Here is a 16,910-nt window from a genome sequence, read left to right as displayed (position 1 = left end):
TTTCTCCTCTGTCATATTACTTACCATAATAGAGTCTGCTGGTTCCTGACCTGTTAATAGTATTCTTCCATACTTACTATATGCAGTTCTTTTGTTCTGTAAAAAGTTCTTTTAAGGTGTGAGAACTATTAACACATCTAGAATGACTTTTCCTGAAATAACCCAAATGTGGTTTAGAGTTCTATTTTCATAGTGTTTACTGGCGACACTACGGGTTTCAAAATATTAAAAAGTTAGCATTAGTAATAGCAGAAAGAGATGTAGATTATGTAAGAATCTCCACCATATACCAGGTGTCTCCACCATATAGCTTAATGTATAGATTTATTCCAGCATTGAGACCACCTCCAAAATATGCCCCCATTTCTAGATTATAACAATTTAAAAACTGTTCCAAATTATCCGATGCCCTTGATAGCCAAATAAAAATTTTTAATAGGGCTTTTTAATGAAAGGATCACATAAAATAGTTATCAAGTACCTCAAAAAGCTGACCAATATTTAAGTGAGGCAAATTTATATACAGCTAAATCTAAAGATTAACAAATGCTACTTGGTATTAAGTCTTATGTTTATTACCCAAATGTAACTGTTAGGTACATCTTGAGGTACTGAGCCAGTGACATCGCTGGCTTATACCTATGTAAAAACACTATACAAAGCTTTATACAAAAGCTTTAATCAAAATAAATAGTTGACATTTCATTTCAGCAAAAGTAGTTATCATTTGACATTAAAGAAAGTCATTTCTATTTACCATCCTTCTATAAACATCTAATTTTACATATAAAACAGACTTCAATTTGAAGCCAGTACAGATAACAGATGTAAAACTTAAAGGTACCAACATAATTCAAGTACAATATATGTTAAAAATATATCTTTATTTCAATTTCCAGATGCTTCAAATGTTACAGGCCATCATGATTTAAATAGGGGGGGGCATTTCAGAAAGGGTAAGAAACTTGTTTAGAGAATGAAATATAAATTGTCAGTGTCAATTCACTTTTAAGAAACTGAAAAAGTCCACAACCTTTTTTTTTTTTTTTCAAAGTTACTATAATTCTCTTTTGAACACATCCTTAACTTAATGGAGATTTCTCTGAATCAAAACTTTTATAAGCGGATAAAAAGTAATTTTCATTTTCTTGAGACTGAGTTGATGAAAGGACATATGGTGTTTCCAAAAATGTCTGATGAGTGAGAACATTAAAATGACTAAACTGATGGGACATATTTAATTGATTTTGATAAACCTGACAGTTGCTATATGAATCTTGTTCTGCTGAATTGCTGTTCTCTCCTTCAGAGCATTCTCTACCAATAGGAGCTCTCTCTTCACAATCAATTTGGTAAGTCTTATCTTCTAAACTGTTTTGCATGTCAAGAGACGACTGCAATTCAGTTTGGATATTCTTTTTTTGATCTGTTCCACTTGATCCTTTGGTCTCTCTTGCCAATATTTCTGAATGACAATTGCTGAATACTTCTATATGTGAGATTTCATCCCCTGAATCCAGAGACATATCCTCTTCATCCTTTTCATCGTTTTCTAAAAGAGCTACATTTAAAAAACAAAAAGCCCTCCTCTATTGAAATACACAATTTAACTTTTAAAATTATACACTACTCACACAATATAACGCGTCAGGATCTGCAAAGTCCACAATCCCTTAAAGCTTGGTCTTCTGCCACAAGTTCACTTAGTCACAACACTCACACTAGATGTGAATGTCCAGATAATCCGATGCTAAAAGCTTCTGCGAAATGTGTTCACGTTTAATGTTGGGAAATCCCAACTCCCAGCTCCAAAGGGGTTAATGTCAAAACAGCATCTAAAGTTATACGGTAATTCAGTATTTCATAAGACACATATAGAATAAAACTTCTGACATGTAGCTTCACTGGATTACTAAACTGGTTAGGTCTATCAGTCATCTCTGCTTTTCACCAAAAATAAGAACAGCTTTTATTTTAATTCTGGAACCAAAGCAGAGGCCATCTCACAAAAGACTGGCAGTATGGCACCCTCACTATCTTGTAATTCAACCAGTTCATACATCTGAAGAGCTTTAGTAGCCCAATGATCCCTGCATCTGGCTTCCTTTTTTTTTTTTTTTTTTTTTTTTTCCTGAGACAGGGTCTCCCTGTAGCTCTGGCTGGCCTGGAACTCGCTATGTAGACCAGGTTAGCCTTCAATTCACAAAGATCCGCCTGCCTTTGCCTCCCAAGTGCTAGGATTAAAGGCATTCGCCACCATGCCCGGCTATCTTTGGTTTTTCTTTTAAAGCTTTTATACCCTCATAAAGCAAAATGCATCCTCCAAGTGTGTGCAAACCACAGAATAGACAAATGCATAGACTGTAGTAACTAACTTGTATTGACTACAGTATACTGAAAATTGAGTAGACCTTATACAAGCTAAGTCCTAGAATGATGTCTACTGCTTACACCGAGGTAAATGGTTTCAAAATAAACATTTCACTATTGGATAAACAAAACCATTCTCCCCATTCTGTCTGGCTTAAAGAAAACAAAAACCACTAGAAAGTTACCTGACTGTGACTCAAGATTCTCATTAGCACCAAGCAGCGGAAGGTTGTCTTCTGTGACTGAGTTGTGATAGCCCACAAGGTTTTTAAAGTTTTGCATAAAATCTTCAGCAGATGCAACTACAATTCCGTTATCTGTATAGTTCGAAAGCATCTTGATATTTTTCTCTAAACAACAACAAAGAAAAAAACCCACAAAATACACATGGACCAAATGATGCCTGTTTTCAACAAAATCCTTTCAGCCATATATTCAGAATCCTATTTAACACCCACTCCAGACCTTTGAAATTCTTTCATACACATTACTGTATCTACAAGAGTATGCTCTTACCTGTTAAAAAGACTACATGTCGTTGCTGTATGTTCTGGGCCTGAAGCCTAATAAGGCACTCCAATTCTGGAGCATTTCGAGTTTGTGAATCACAGTTGTGGTAAGACAAAATGTCAACCAGATGTTTCTTTTGATAGACATTCAGAAGAGTCAGCAAACTTAGAGCTTTAGTGTTCAATCTATGAGATTAAACAGAATTAAGTATCTGGATGTGCACCTTTAAATTTAGCAAGGAAATTTCCACTTCAGTTATTTAAAAACCTAATTTCTAGACTGATCAAACTAGTTGACAAGTACTGGTGCTTAGCTCACTGTTTCATGCCGCTTCAGACAGAGGAATTCTGAGTTCCCCAAGTAAGCAAGTTTTGGAGGAGGAGGGTCTTGTATTAGGATAAAATCTGAACCAATCTCATCCCATTTACTAGGTAAGTTACTTTTAGTTTTATTAACTTTAATGAAGAACATAAAAACAACAAAAAAGCTGGACACAATAGCATATGCTTGTGATCTCAGCACTTGGGAAGGTGGAGGTTCTCATATGACTAGTACTCCAAGGAAGTAACTTCCAGACATATTAGAAATCTCACAAACACATATATAAATGTTCTAATTAAACTCAGGCTGAGGGATAGAGAAATGGCTCAGTTGTTAAGAGCACTGGCTGCTCTTGCAGAGAACCCAGGTTCTATTCCCAGCACCCACATGGTGGCTAACAACCGTACATAACTCCAGTTCCAGGGGAATCCAGTGCCCTCTTCTGACCTCCACAGGCATTGTACGATATGGGTGCACCTACCTATGTGCAGGCAGTACACTCATACACATAAAATAAAAATATTTTTTAAAAAGGGGGTGGGGGGAGGCCTTTAAATGAGACATCTGTATTATGCTCCTCCCCTCAAGGCTCAGAGAACTCTGCAGAAGAGGGGGGCAAAAAGATTCTAAGAGCGAGATGTTGGGGAGGACTACTAAACACAGCAGCTGTGTTTGCCTGCTTGGCAGAAGATCAAGCCAGTCAAAATTCTAGCACGGGTGGGGAAGGGGTTCAACAAGACCCCACCCCTAGGTAAGGAGCTATTATTGTCATTTGACATCTACTTGGGGAGGGGGAAGTCTGTTTTCTAGAGGTATGGTAGGTTGCTTATGCTCCAAGGGATGGGCCTACATGAGAGTACATGGGCAGAACTAATTGGATTCAGTGGGTTATGAAGGAGAAAAAGAGGACATGAAGTTGGGAGGGAGATATGGTATAGGGAAAGGTCTAAGAGGTGTATGTGGGGTGGATATGATCAAAATACACTGTAGACTTGTGAGCTTCTATCCCCAACATCCCACTGCCTGCTCAGGTTACACAGCTCTATGCACTACCACACACAACTACCAGTTCTTTCACAGCTATTGGCTTCCCCAACACCAGCCTACTCTGTCTTACCCTTCCAGCACCCAGGCTACACAAGTCCTGCAGCTTCCTCTAGCTAGATTAGCAGCTAGACCTAGCTAGGATTGTGCAGCTTTCTGTACTGGCCCACCTTGTTCAGTTCATATCGCCTGCCCTTGCAACCATCTATCTATATATTCCCAGATATAGCTGATGTGTAGTCAGTATATCGCCCTGGAAGGACCCACAAAACTGGAATCCACCCCAACTCCCTCACATCAAAAATCAACACAGACCTGTCCGCCAACCTGCTCACGTACCAGCCATCCAGCTACTCCAAGACCACACGGAGTCTGTCCTGGAACCTCAGATTCAAAAGTTATACCTACATCTAACTGAATTGAGACCACTTCTTATACCCCATTTGTATATTACCATAAAGTGGCCACAAGACTGAACATGAACACCAAGCACCACTAAGCTGAGCCATAACCTGACAAGTTGGGAGAACAGTAAACAAAGATACAAACATTCTCTCAACAAAGATGAGATTGCCTACCCCACACCAAGAACGCCTGCCACTGATAAGTTCAGGGATCTAGATCTCATAAAAAAGACTGAAGACTGTAAAAATAGTTGAATGAAATAACTAAAACAATTCAAGACATGAAAATAAAGCAACAGAATCCCTGAAGAAAAGCCAAACTAAAATGAAGCTTGAAATTAAAAACTCAAACTCGCCGGGTATGGTGGCACACGCCTGTAGTCCCAGCACTTGGGAGGCAGAGGCAGGTGGATCTCTGTGAGTTCAAGGCCAGTCTGGTCTACATAGTGAGTTCCAGGGCACCTGGGGCTACAGGGAGACCCTGTCTCAAAAAGACAAAAAACATAAAACAAAAAAATTCAAACTCAAAAACCTGAGAGGAAATAAATCATACTGGGATTGGATGAAATGGAACAGAGTATCAGATCTCGAAGACAACGATGAGGAAATGGTTCACTCAACCAAAGAAAATGTCAAATCTAAAAGAACCTGAGAATAGAATATGCAAAACCTGATGGGACACTATGAGAAGACCTTTAGAAGAAACCCAGGCACAAAGTGTTTTTAACAAACTCATAGAAAACTTCCAACTATAAGGAACGATAACTACCAAGGGGCATATAGAACACCAAGTAGACAGAATGAAAGAGTCCCCATGTAATATAGTAGTCAAAAAACTCAATGTACAGAACGAAGAAAATAAACTGAAAGCTGCAAAGAAGATAAAGTCATATATAAAGACAGGCCCATTAAAATAACAGATGACGTTTCAATGGACACAAAGCAAGAAGGGCTTAGACCCATGTCCTACAACTCATAAAAGAACAAAGATTCAAGGCCATACTACTATACTCAGTAAAACTACCAGTTAAGAAAGAAAAATTTCTTATGATTAAAAACAGATTTAAGGAATTTATGTCCACGAAGACAGCCCTGTGGACAACACTCAATGGAATATTTCGGCATGAAATAAACACTCTCAATTCCAGAAGTTAACCCAATGAGGCCTAAGAAAACAACACTACAACACCAACATTAACAGGATTTTATAAACATTGGTTATGAGGTGTACACCTTTAAACTTAACACTCAGGAAGGACAGGCAGGTGGATGTTGAAGTCCAGCATGATCTACGTGGTGAGACCCTTCCTCCAAAAATAAACAAACAAAATAGTAATAAACTCAGTATTAATAGTCTTACTTCCCCAATAAAAAGACACAGACTGACTGGATTCAAAAACAGGATACATCTGTTGCCTCCAAGAAATACCTCACCATCAATGAATGACTGACACCACACCTTAGGGTTAAAGTATGTAAAACAGTAATGGAAAGAGAAGTAGGAAAATGGGACTAGGAACAAGCAGGTGTAGCTATTTACATATTAATCTGACAAAGTAGACTTGTGAATATTAGAAGAGATAGAAGTCACTTCATATGCATTAAAAACACACCAGGAGGATATCAGAATCCTAACTATATATGGACCAAACACAGAGGCAACCAATTTCAGGAAAGAAATACTACTAGATTAAAAAAAAAACATGCATTGACTCCAACACAGTGATAGTGGGTGACTTCAATACCCTACTATAACCAACAGGTCATCCAGATGAAAACTAAATAGAGAAACCCTGGAGTTAAATGACATCACAAATCAAATGGCTCTAAAGACATTTACAAACTATTTCATCCAAACACCAAAAAATACACTTTCTTCCCAGCAGCCTGTGAAACTTTTTCCAAAACTGATTGCATATTAAGACATAAAGCAAGTATCCACAAACTTTGGAAAATGGAAATAGCATCCTGTATTCTATCTGACTAAAGGGATAAAGCTAGATACCAACAATGGAAATGGGGAAAAGTACAAAGTTATGAAAACCAAATAACATACTACTGAATGAAATTTAGGTCAAGAGAGACATCAAAAGGGAAATTTTAAAACTCCTAGAACTGAATGAAAATGAAAACACAACATATCAAAATCTATGGGCACAACGAAGGCAGTCCTAAGAGGAACATTTACAGCATTAAGGACATACATCAAAAATTGCAGATCTTATATTAATAACGTCTTAATATCACACCTGGAGGCCTTGGCAAATCAAGAACAAAACACCTAAAGAGTAGATGGGAAGAGAGAAGTAAAATAAAGGCTGAAATTAATGAAATAGAAACGAAGAGAGCAATACAGCGAATCAACGAAACAATTCTTTGAAAAGATGAACAAGATTGACAAACTTTTGGTTAACCAAAAGGAAGAAAGGACAAAAATTAACTCAGAGATAAAAAGGGAAACAACAAACCATGAGAAAACTTGGAAAACCGTAAGGACATACTTTAAAAATCTATATTCCACCCAACTGGAATATGTGAAACCACCGGATAATTTCTAGATATGTACAGCCTACCTAAGCTAAATAAAAAATGACAACCAACAAGATCAATGCAGTAATCAAAAATCTCCCCAACTCAAGAGAGTCCAGGAGCAGATGGATTCAGCACAGAATGCTACCAAACATTTAAAGACTAATACCAATACTCCTCAAATTATTCCATAAAACAGAAAAAGAACACTCCTAAATTCTTTCTATAAAACCAAAGACCCAACCAAAAAAAAAAGAAGAGAGAAAGAGAGAGAGAGAAAATTATAGGCCAATCACTGATTCCCAACAAGATACTCTCAAACAAAATGCCAAGAAAACAGCAAAAATATCCACCATTATCAGGTTAGCTTCATCCCAGAGATGCAGGCAAGGTTTAACTTACGTAAATCAGCGAATATAATCTACCACATAAACAGACTCAAGGACAGAAACTACATGATCATCTATCTCATTCTATGGCAGAAAAGGTCTTTGAAATATCCAACACCCAAATCATTATAAAAGTCATGGAGAATCTAGGGATACAGGGGACATACCTCAACAAAATAAAGGCAGTATACAACAAGCCCACAGCCAACAACATACTAAATGGAGAAAAAAAAAAGCATCTTCACAAAAGCCTAAGAAATATTTTTTTAAATATTCAATTTTAGCCATCAGAAAAAGGCAAATTAAACTTCTTTGAGATTTCATCACACCACAGAACAATTAACAAATGCTGGTGAGGATGTGGGGGGAAAGGGGAACACTTATTTAATGCTAGTGGGAATGCAGACTGGTACAGGCAACAGTTTGGTGGTTCCTCAAAAAGCTAAAAATAGATTCCCACACAATCCAGCCATACCACTCTTGGGCATATACTCAAAGGACTCTGTGTTTTCTTACAGAGATACTTGTTCATCCATCTTCCTTGCCACCCTATCCACAATAGCTAGGAGATGGAAACAACCTAAATGTCCACCAACTGATGAATAATGAAAGTATGGTACATTTACCATAATGGAGTATTATTCAGCTGTTAAGAAAAACTAAATCATGCCAGGCGTGGTGGCGCACACCTTTAATCCCAGCACTCGGGAGGCAGAGGCAGGTGGATCTTTGTGAGTTCGAGGCCAGCCTGGTCTACATAGTGAGTTCCAGGAGAGCTGGGGCTACAGGGAGACCACAGGTAAACAATCACTGGAAGCAATCATCCTAAGTGAGGCAACCCAGACCCAAAAGACAGAACCCACTTCTCTCTCATAAACAGATGCTAGCTTTGAATCTTTAGATAAGTGTGTTTCAGTAGGAAAATCCTATGAGATCAGGAAACTAATTAAGGGGCCATGAGAGTAGTTCATGGGAGGGGAGACAGAATGTAGTGATATAAATGGGAAAGGGGAATAATGAATAGGACAGGACAGGTTAAATGTGGTGAGGAATGGAGAGGTAGGACAGAAGAGGGAGTAAAAGGAGGGATAATCAATACTGAAGGCCTTTCAAAAGAGTCATATATGTTTCTTTCAATATATACACATACAACATGAAAAAGAGTTTAAATGTAGTTATTCTTTAACAGGGGCTCAATGGCCCCAATAGACCAAAGGTTAGCAAACGAAAAGCCCAATGTCAAGAAAGGACTAGTTCTTTTGCAGTTGTTCACCAGGGAGAACCCAGAGATCTTCATAAAATACTGACTACTGCCACTGTATTTGGTTACCTACCAGAACTGGACATTAAGACCCTACTGCTGAAGATACTACATACCTGAGTCGAGGTGGGGGGGGGGTGACTATGATCAAAATACACTTATGAAATAATCAGTAAGAAAAAATTTTAAATGGAATAATTCAGTACCTACACTTATGACTATTGATATCTGTGAAAATAGTCCATAATCCATAAACACAGGAAAAGTAAAATGCAATTTTGTGAGCAAAATGTTAAAAACCAACAACTATACAATAATTTTCCAAATCTTACCTGCCCAGTTCCTTTAGTTTCTTCTGAAATTTACAGTGGATTTTCCACTGCCATTTTCCTTCTGGAGTACTAAGTTCTTCAAGGAATGTCAAAAAAATTTTAAGGCTCTCTGTTAGAGACAATGAAATTCATTTTTAATTCAATATTAAACAGTCTACACCATACCTGAATTATGGAAGTGCTTATTCATATTATAAAGATACACCTATTTTTCCTGTGGATTGCATTATCATTTCTCTTCTTCTAAGGAAAAGAGAACTCTTTATAATCCCCAAACTCTAACATCTACAAATAAAACAAAACACCCAATGGCACCATCACCACCACCACCGCCACCACCAGAGGAATCCAAGTGCCACAGCAGGTAGTTTCTATCAGATTTACGAAGAAAAAAAAAAGTAAAGAGTGGAGAAGAAATCTGAAGTTGTGAAAGCTCAAGAAAGAAATGTACCAGTTACCTGTGAATAACACAATAAATAGACAACACATTTATGACTCCCTAGTTTTAATTTTCTCTAAAAAAGGGGGTAATCCAACCAAACCAGAAGTTACATGCTGAATAGAATGCATTATGACTTACCAATTGTAACAACCTCTGGATTTAGAATGGATTCATCAGACACAATAAAGCCACCAGATACAAATAATTCATTGTATGTATGATTTTTAACATCATCCAGGCTATCAACACCAGCAAAACTAACACATGGAAGCTTCTTTAAAGTCACCAAGCCAGGTACCTGTTAAATATCAAACAAAAACAGAAATAGTATAGTTCAAGAAATGACCCAATATATTCAAGTGTGGAATAGCCAAGAATAAAGTCTAACAAAATACAGTACTATTATTCACTGGGCTTCTGGAAAAGCCTCAAACTTAACATTCTAAGTATTACTTCCCAATCGTATAAATCAACACTTAGGTACTAAGAATCCCCCAGGAACAGAGCACAAAGAGAAGGAACTTTACAATAGACCTAAAAGCACAAAGTGGAAAAAAGGCTAATGTATCTATAACCTGTGAGTAGTCAGAATTCAAAAAGAGGAGCCAGGTATGGTAGCACACACCTGTAATCCCCACCACTTGAGATATGGAGAAAGGAAGACCAGGAGCTTAAGGCCAATCTTGGCTACACAGTTAAAAGCCAGCCTAGGCTACACAAGATACTGTCTTAAAAAGGAGGGTATGAGGGAAATAAAATCTTCAGTGTCAGGGAGGTCATAAAGGCCAAGACTTGAGGTAGGTTCATAAGATCAGGACAGCAAGTCTCCAAATGGTAAATGGAGATTCACGTGGCAAAAAAAGGGTTTATCTGGACATTCAAATACAGATAATAATATGAAGAGTTAACTGGTCCCCTTTCACCCCCACATCCAATAATTTAGCACATTACTTTAAAAAATTTTTTATTATTTTTACTTTATAAGTGTGCACCTATGAGTTAAGTGCACCCATGTTGTGCAGTGCCTGCTGAGGTCAGAAGAAGGCATTGGATTCCCTGGAACTGGAGTTATAGACAGTTGTTAGGTGCCATGTGGTTCCTGGGAACCAAACACCTCTATGAGCAGCCAGAGCTCTTAACCTGCTGATCCATCTTTCCACTCCCACATTTACTACTCTTAACTAAAACTTAAATGACAAGGCAGAACTATAATGTAGAGCAACTTTATTAGTTTTGCAGAGATACAAAAAGATACAAGCAGGCTCATGGACAGGTACTTAAGGTTTATCTTACTTAAACATTATTTTTAAAACAAAAGCTTTGTTCTCAGAACATTTAAAAACAAGTTTGTTTAAAAAAAAAAAAAAACTAGTGAATTGGACTTTGTAGTCTACCTTATGAATGAAACCTGCAATGTCTTCATTTTGAATAATAATCAATAGCTTATCTAAGTTTGATCTTCTTTCCAAAAAGTGATCTGGATGACATTCTGTATTGCCTAATTTGATAAGATATTCCTGTTAAAGAAAAACTAAGTCAACATTAACAAGCTTTTTTACAAAGATAAATTTAATGCTATAAATTCAACATAAACTGGTAAGCTTTACTTAGAGCACGTAACTGTGACCTTTCACTCTGAAAGACCTCACAGCTCATCATATCCACTCTTATACAAGTGATATCAAAAGGACAGAATTTCACAAGACATTTTCACAACATTAGAATACAGTTAAAGCTAAGTTAACTGTCAGAACAATGGATTATTACAGATTCTGGACTACCTGTTAGTAGGAAATCTATAACCCAATCATTAACTACTCCCCTGCACCCCCCAAATCCTTTATCACACAGGCTCTTAAGTTACTTGCGAAGGATTAACAGAATACTTCCCTTCAGAGCACATGTATGACCACTGAAGCTCATTTTAATCCAAACGGCTAAGAAAGCATTGATGTAACACTTTAGTATGTGCAATGTAATTAGTCATTTTTACAACTACAAGCCCAGCAGCCTCTCCCATTTAACACCTCCCTTCATGCTGGTGACATGGTAATACCTTTCACAGGACACAGAGAATAAGGGCTCCCAGAGTTCCCTTGAACTTTGCTTGCTGGTAGAATCCTGAGCCCAGAGCAAATTGCATGATCCTGGAGGTAACATTCCTCATTCCAGAGACATAGCAGATTAATTTTGTCAGCAGAGCTGGTCAGATAGCCATAATCAAAGCCCAGCTTGCTTGATAATTGGTCTGATGCTCTTTCAAGAACTGCCAAAAGTGTCACACCCAAAGAAGACATTTTTGTATAATTCCTAAACTAAAGCAGCATTTTCTACATTGATTTTGCTCTAAACTCTGAAGCTTCTAGGGAAATCTCAGATTACCTTAGTTTGTTAATGAAATATAAAAATAAATTTGACAAGCCTATTGGTGATTATGGTCTTTTTAAAAAACTTTCAAGAAACTTCAAAATTCAAGTTTTTTGGATAAGGCTGCTTAACAAATAGAATAACCAACCAAAGCTTGATCACAGAAGTATTTAGGTAAGTTTAAACTGTTATTCAGAGTCTTACAAGACTTATTCTACAAGATTTGTATGACAGTCTGTTTATCTACACAAATAATGAAATAGTTTTTATGCTACAATGAATTCAGAGCACCATTTCCAATGCCTTCAGCCTAAATGTCACATGGGTGTCTAACAATCCTTTTCTTTTTTTTGGGGGGGGGGGGTCTTTTTGAAGCAGGGTCTCCCTGTAGCCCCAGCTGTCCTGGAATTATGTAGACCAGACTGGCCTTGAACTCAAAGAGATCTGCCCACCTCTGCCTCCCAAGTGCTGGGACTACAGGCGTGTGCCACCACGCGTTTTTAAAAGAAGGGAAGAGGTATACTGAACAAATTATTATTTCTCTTGCCCAGCCCTATACCAACATATAGAGTTCTGTGTTAGAAACATGTTTCTAGGATGTGAGAAAAAGTTGAGAAGCTCTATGTTCAATCACACACAACAAAGTACAACCAAAAGTCTGTTTTCATTCTCCCAAGAAAACATAAGGGTTCATAAGGAAAGCAAAAACTGAGTGCTCTGAATTCTTTTTTCATTTAAATGTTCGTCCTGTCTTCTTTGGACCACACAAACCTGCTAATGTGAGATATCATATACAGACAAAAGGTTTAAGCACTTAAGTACCTAGTTTCTGGATCATTGTGTGCTCTAAGTTTATAGTCCCTCTGCTTCCTCTTAACATAACAAGCAGAAACTCCATAGTTAATAAATTCCATAAATGAGAACAAGCACTTATTTCAAAACACAAAAATCAAATACCTGACAGTTTTATTTTTCTATTTGATTGATAAAACTCTACATGAGATAAAACACCAAAAACAGTACTTCTATTACTCCTTTGCATTCATTAAAAAAACCAAAGAAGCCATATTTAAAATCTTTGAATCAAGGTTCAACAAGATGGCTCAGTAGGTAAAGTACAGCCAAGCCTGATTACTTGAATTTCATCCCTAGGACCCACATTGTGGAAGGACAGAATGGTCTCCAACAAGTTGTTCTATGACCTCCACATGCACACAATGGCAAACACCACCTCTACCCCCAATAAAACTAAAAAACTTTAAAAGTTAAAAATTTCAGAATCAAAAGTTTAAGAAATCTGCAGTATGATCAGTGGCTTCCTCCCCAACCCCCATGATGCTGGAGGTCAAACCCAGGGCTTAGTACATGCTAGGCAAGTGTTCTACTACTGAGCTACACAGAGGCCCTTACAATTATGTACACAAGTACTCTTTAAAACTCCACCAAAAAAAATTCTAACGTTCATGATACTTAGAACATAGGTTCAATGTTCAGTTCAATTTACTCATCTTTCATTCAATCATAAATTACTAAATTCAGAAAACATATGGCCAACTTTAACATTCAATTTTAGAATTCAGATCATCAAGACAAGTTTATATAGCACTACTATTACCTTCTAATGTAGTTACCTTTATTTCTTTACAAAGCACACTCTCCTCTTCTTCATGAATGTAAAATTTCACAGTATTTTTCTGGACATCTTTCATGATTTTAACCAAACTATTAAATACTTCAGGTTCTAATTGGCTGATAAAATTTGAAAGAGCTGGTTGTGCAGAAATGTTTACATCACCAGGTGATTTTATTTCTTTTTCTATTGGTTCCATGGCACTATTCCCTGGTACAGTGTGATCAGAAGTCATCATTAACTCTGTGCCGTGGTGTGGCTGGTTCATTTCTACTTCAGTTGAAGACGAATGCTGTTCATTAGAGGTGGTACAAAATGGCTCAAAAAGATCTTTACTGTTGAAGTCACTTGAGGAAGTTGATAGGACATGCCTTTCCAAAGGATTCAATGCTGTCTTATTATCAGACTCATTAAAGCTGACTGGTGGCAAATTCCCACCCTTGGCTGATGCTTTAATAATAATAGTATTTAGTTTCTCATGCAAACCATCTACAAATTCCTGTACACCAGCTTTGGAAGTCTTAGTATATATGAACTCAGAAAGACGCTTCATCTTCTCTTGTGTTGAAAAGACAGGTGTGGAAATTGTACTAATGTATGAAACATTCTTTTGCTTCAAAATCTCTTCTATCTTCCTAGAAAAGAGATGGAACTCTCCTAACACTGTATTCTCTGTAGTTTCGCTCACTATAGGCGGCTCTGCTGCCGGCACACACTGTTCCTCCACGGTCACCACCTGACCTGTCAACAGGTCCTCTTCAGTGGTGCCCTTTACTGTGTCTGTAAATGGAGAGGATGGAAACTGGAAATCAGAACTTCTTTCTCTACTTATTACCCGGGGATCATTAGGAAAGGCCTCCTGTGGTGGCGGACATGCCAGGTGTTCTTCTGGTGATTTCATACCTATATAGAAAGAGTTTATTATTATAAGAGCAATCCAAATGGTTAATATTTGAAAAAACAAACTCTGCAATTTAAAAAAGTCAGCTCATGTATATATTTAGAATTGTGTATCACAAAGTAAAACAAAAACTTTAAATGCAGGTGGGAACCCTATTTCCTACCTGGCTACCAATGAGCTAAGCTTTGGATTTCAGTAGACAAAGAGCTGCAACTTTGAACATTATTTTTCTTTGTTTTCTTTCCACAAGTGTTCCAAAATGCCTCTTTGACATCAATACACAGTAAGTTACTACCCACTTTTTGCTCACTTATAATTCTGCAGATCCGATGGTAATAAACTATTTTAATCCTATATCGCATGTCAAGTAATAGTAATCCACATTAGTCTCAGAATGGAGTATAAGGTAACTGAAAGCATACCAAACAATAATGTAGGAATACCTGCTAAGTATTTAAGAACATTCATTATGTTTTCAGTCTGGCTCTCAGATTTAGGTTGGTTATGGATTTCCTACAATGTCATAGATTTCCATTCCATCAGGAAAGAAAAGCTCAATAAAAACAAGAACCTAATGTATTTCATAGCTACAACAGTACCTTTGATGATGCTTTCGTAAGTATTATTTCATCTGTAAATAATTCAGAGAAATCAGGGTAGCTACTCTCCATTTTGGATTAAGAGATCTTTCAGTAATCCAATGCTAATGGAATTATACAATCTTTGATGACTCATGGTTAACTAGGTCAGTCCATAAGAGGTGGTAGCACATGCCTTTAATCCCAGCACTCTGGAGGCAGAGGCAGGCTGACCTCTGGGAGTTCAAGGCCAACCTCGTCTACACAGTGAGTTGCAGGACAGCTGGAGCTACAGGGAGGCCCTGTCTCAAAAAGAACGCCCCCCACAAAAAAAAATTTGTTTTCCCACAAATCTTAAATTTAAACATGGTAAGTTTTTACAACTTCTTTTTTCAAAACAGGCACCCTAAATTTGTTTTTAAATACAAGAGAAAAACATATCTGATTTAATTTTCAGTAATATATTTTAGAAAAATAAAAGTCAAGATCTCTGTCTAAAAACCGTATCACATAGTTAAAAAGCAATAATTTTCCTTAAGTCTTAGCCAACACATTCCCTAACAAATCACTGCTGTATTATGGGAAATGATGCCTTTTGAAATTCAAAAGTCCAGCTACAAGTTTTCAAGCCTATAGAACTTTAAAGATGTAGTTTATGCTCAGGTGTAGTAGCACACCCATTTATTAAAAAAAAAAATCAGTTTTTGTTTTCCCTACACTCACTTATCTCAATGTTTAACCAGCTACACTTAGCAATTAGCTTAAGACATTCTCTACCAAACCTAGATTTTCCCTTTGATGACCACTGCATTCAACTACTACAAAGACACAGGGTTAGATTACAACAGGCCCACAAGTCAAAGTAAGAAAGGGAGGCAAAACATCCAATTTGCCAAGAATTAAAACTGTATGAAACATAAATAATAAAGTCCAATTTCTGTAGGACTCAATACTGATTAATGTTTTATTCTTAAATGTACAACATTAAAACATAGTTTAAAATACATGTAAAATGTGGGGCTGGAAAGATGGCTCAGCAGTTAAGAGCATTTGGCTGTTCTTGCAGTAGACCCAAGTTTGGTTCCCAGCATCCACACAGCAGCTAACAACTGTCTGTAACTCAAGTTCCAGCGGAACCAGTGCCCTCTTCTGACCTCCTCAGACACTGCACAACAAAGGTGCACTCACATACATATAGGTGATACACATATACACATAAATATTTTTTAAAACTTGTTGAAGAGCATATAAGAATTGATAACATGGGGCTAGAGAGAGTGCAGTGGTTAAGAACACTGACTTTTCTTGCTGAAGACCTGGGTTTGAATCCCAGCACCCACATGGCAGCTAACAACTGTCTGTAACTCCAGTTCCAGGGGATCCGACAGTCTCTTCTGTCCTCTGCGGGCACTGCATGACACATGTGCACTTACCTATATGCAGGCAATACACGCATACACATAAAATAAAAATAAAAATTTATAACAATGGCTGATTTTTTGAAGGGAATCTAAACACTACACTTTGTTTTTATTCCCCTATTCCCTTTTGGTTTTCTTCTTTGTTTGAGACAAGGTCTCACTCTGTACAAAGCCTGTCTTGAAACTCACTATGAAGCCTGGATGGCTTTGAACTCATAAATCATCCTGCCTTAGCCTCTTGGATATCAGGATAAATTTTGAGAGCAGCTATTTGTCTTAAAAAGTTTAAAATTGGGGGCTGGAGAGATGGCTCAGTGGTTAAGAGCATGTACTGCTCTTGCAGAGGACCAGGTTCAGTTCAGCATCCAAAGGGTCCTGTTCCAGGGCATTCAATGCCCTCTTCTGGCCTTT

The 16,910-nt window shown here is 37.4% G+C and overlaps 1 protein-coding gene across 7 annotated transcripts in view; it reads right to left on the bottom strand.

Annotated features, from left to right (window-relative positions):
- Positions 1 to 559: 559 nt before the first annotated feature.
- Tasor (transcription activation suppressor) overlaps positions 560 to 16,910 on the bottom strand; it is a 65,922-nt gene continuing 49,571 nt past the window's right edge. For 6 of the 7 annotated variants that reach the window (XM_029554177.1, XM_008849293.3, XM_017802269.2 and 3 more), the window contains 7 exons: positions 13,601 to 14,502; positions 10,997 to 11,119; positions 9,741 to 9,900; positions 9,161 to 9,269; positions 2,887 to 3,065; positions 2,556 to 2,720; positions 560 to 1,561 (listed from right to left, as the gene is read on the bottom strand). In XM_029554177.1, the coding sequence (XP_029410037.1) occupies positions 1,083 to 1,561; positions 2,556 to 2,720; positions 2,887 to 3,065; positions 9,161 to 9,269; positions 9,741 to 9,900; positions 10,997 to 11,119; positions 13,601 to 14,502 (2,117 nt within the window). In that variant the 3' untranslated portion in view covers positions 560 to 1,082. Of the gene's footprint in view, positions 1,836 to 2,555; positions 2,721 to 2,886; positions 3,066 to 9,160; positions 9,270 to 9,740; positions 9,901 to 10,996; positions 11,120 to 13,600; positions 14,503 to 16,910 lie in introns of all 7 variants that reach the window. The other variant, XM_008849295.3, reaches the window with a different exon arrangement.

This window comes from Nannospalax galili, unplaced genomic scaffold, assembly GCF_000622305.1.
Source record: "Nannospalax galili isolate Female #2095 unplaced genomic scaffold, S.galili_v1.0 scaffold505, whole genome shotgun sequence".
Lineage (NCBI taxonomy): Eukaryota > Metazoa > Chordata > Mammalia > Rodentia > Spalacidae > Nannospalax > Nannospalax galili.
Note: the sequence above shows the minus strand (reverse complement) of the source record. Positions and strands in the feature narration are given on the sequence as shown.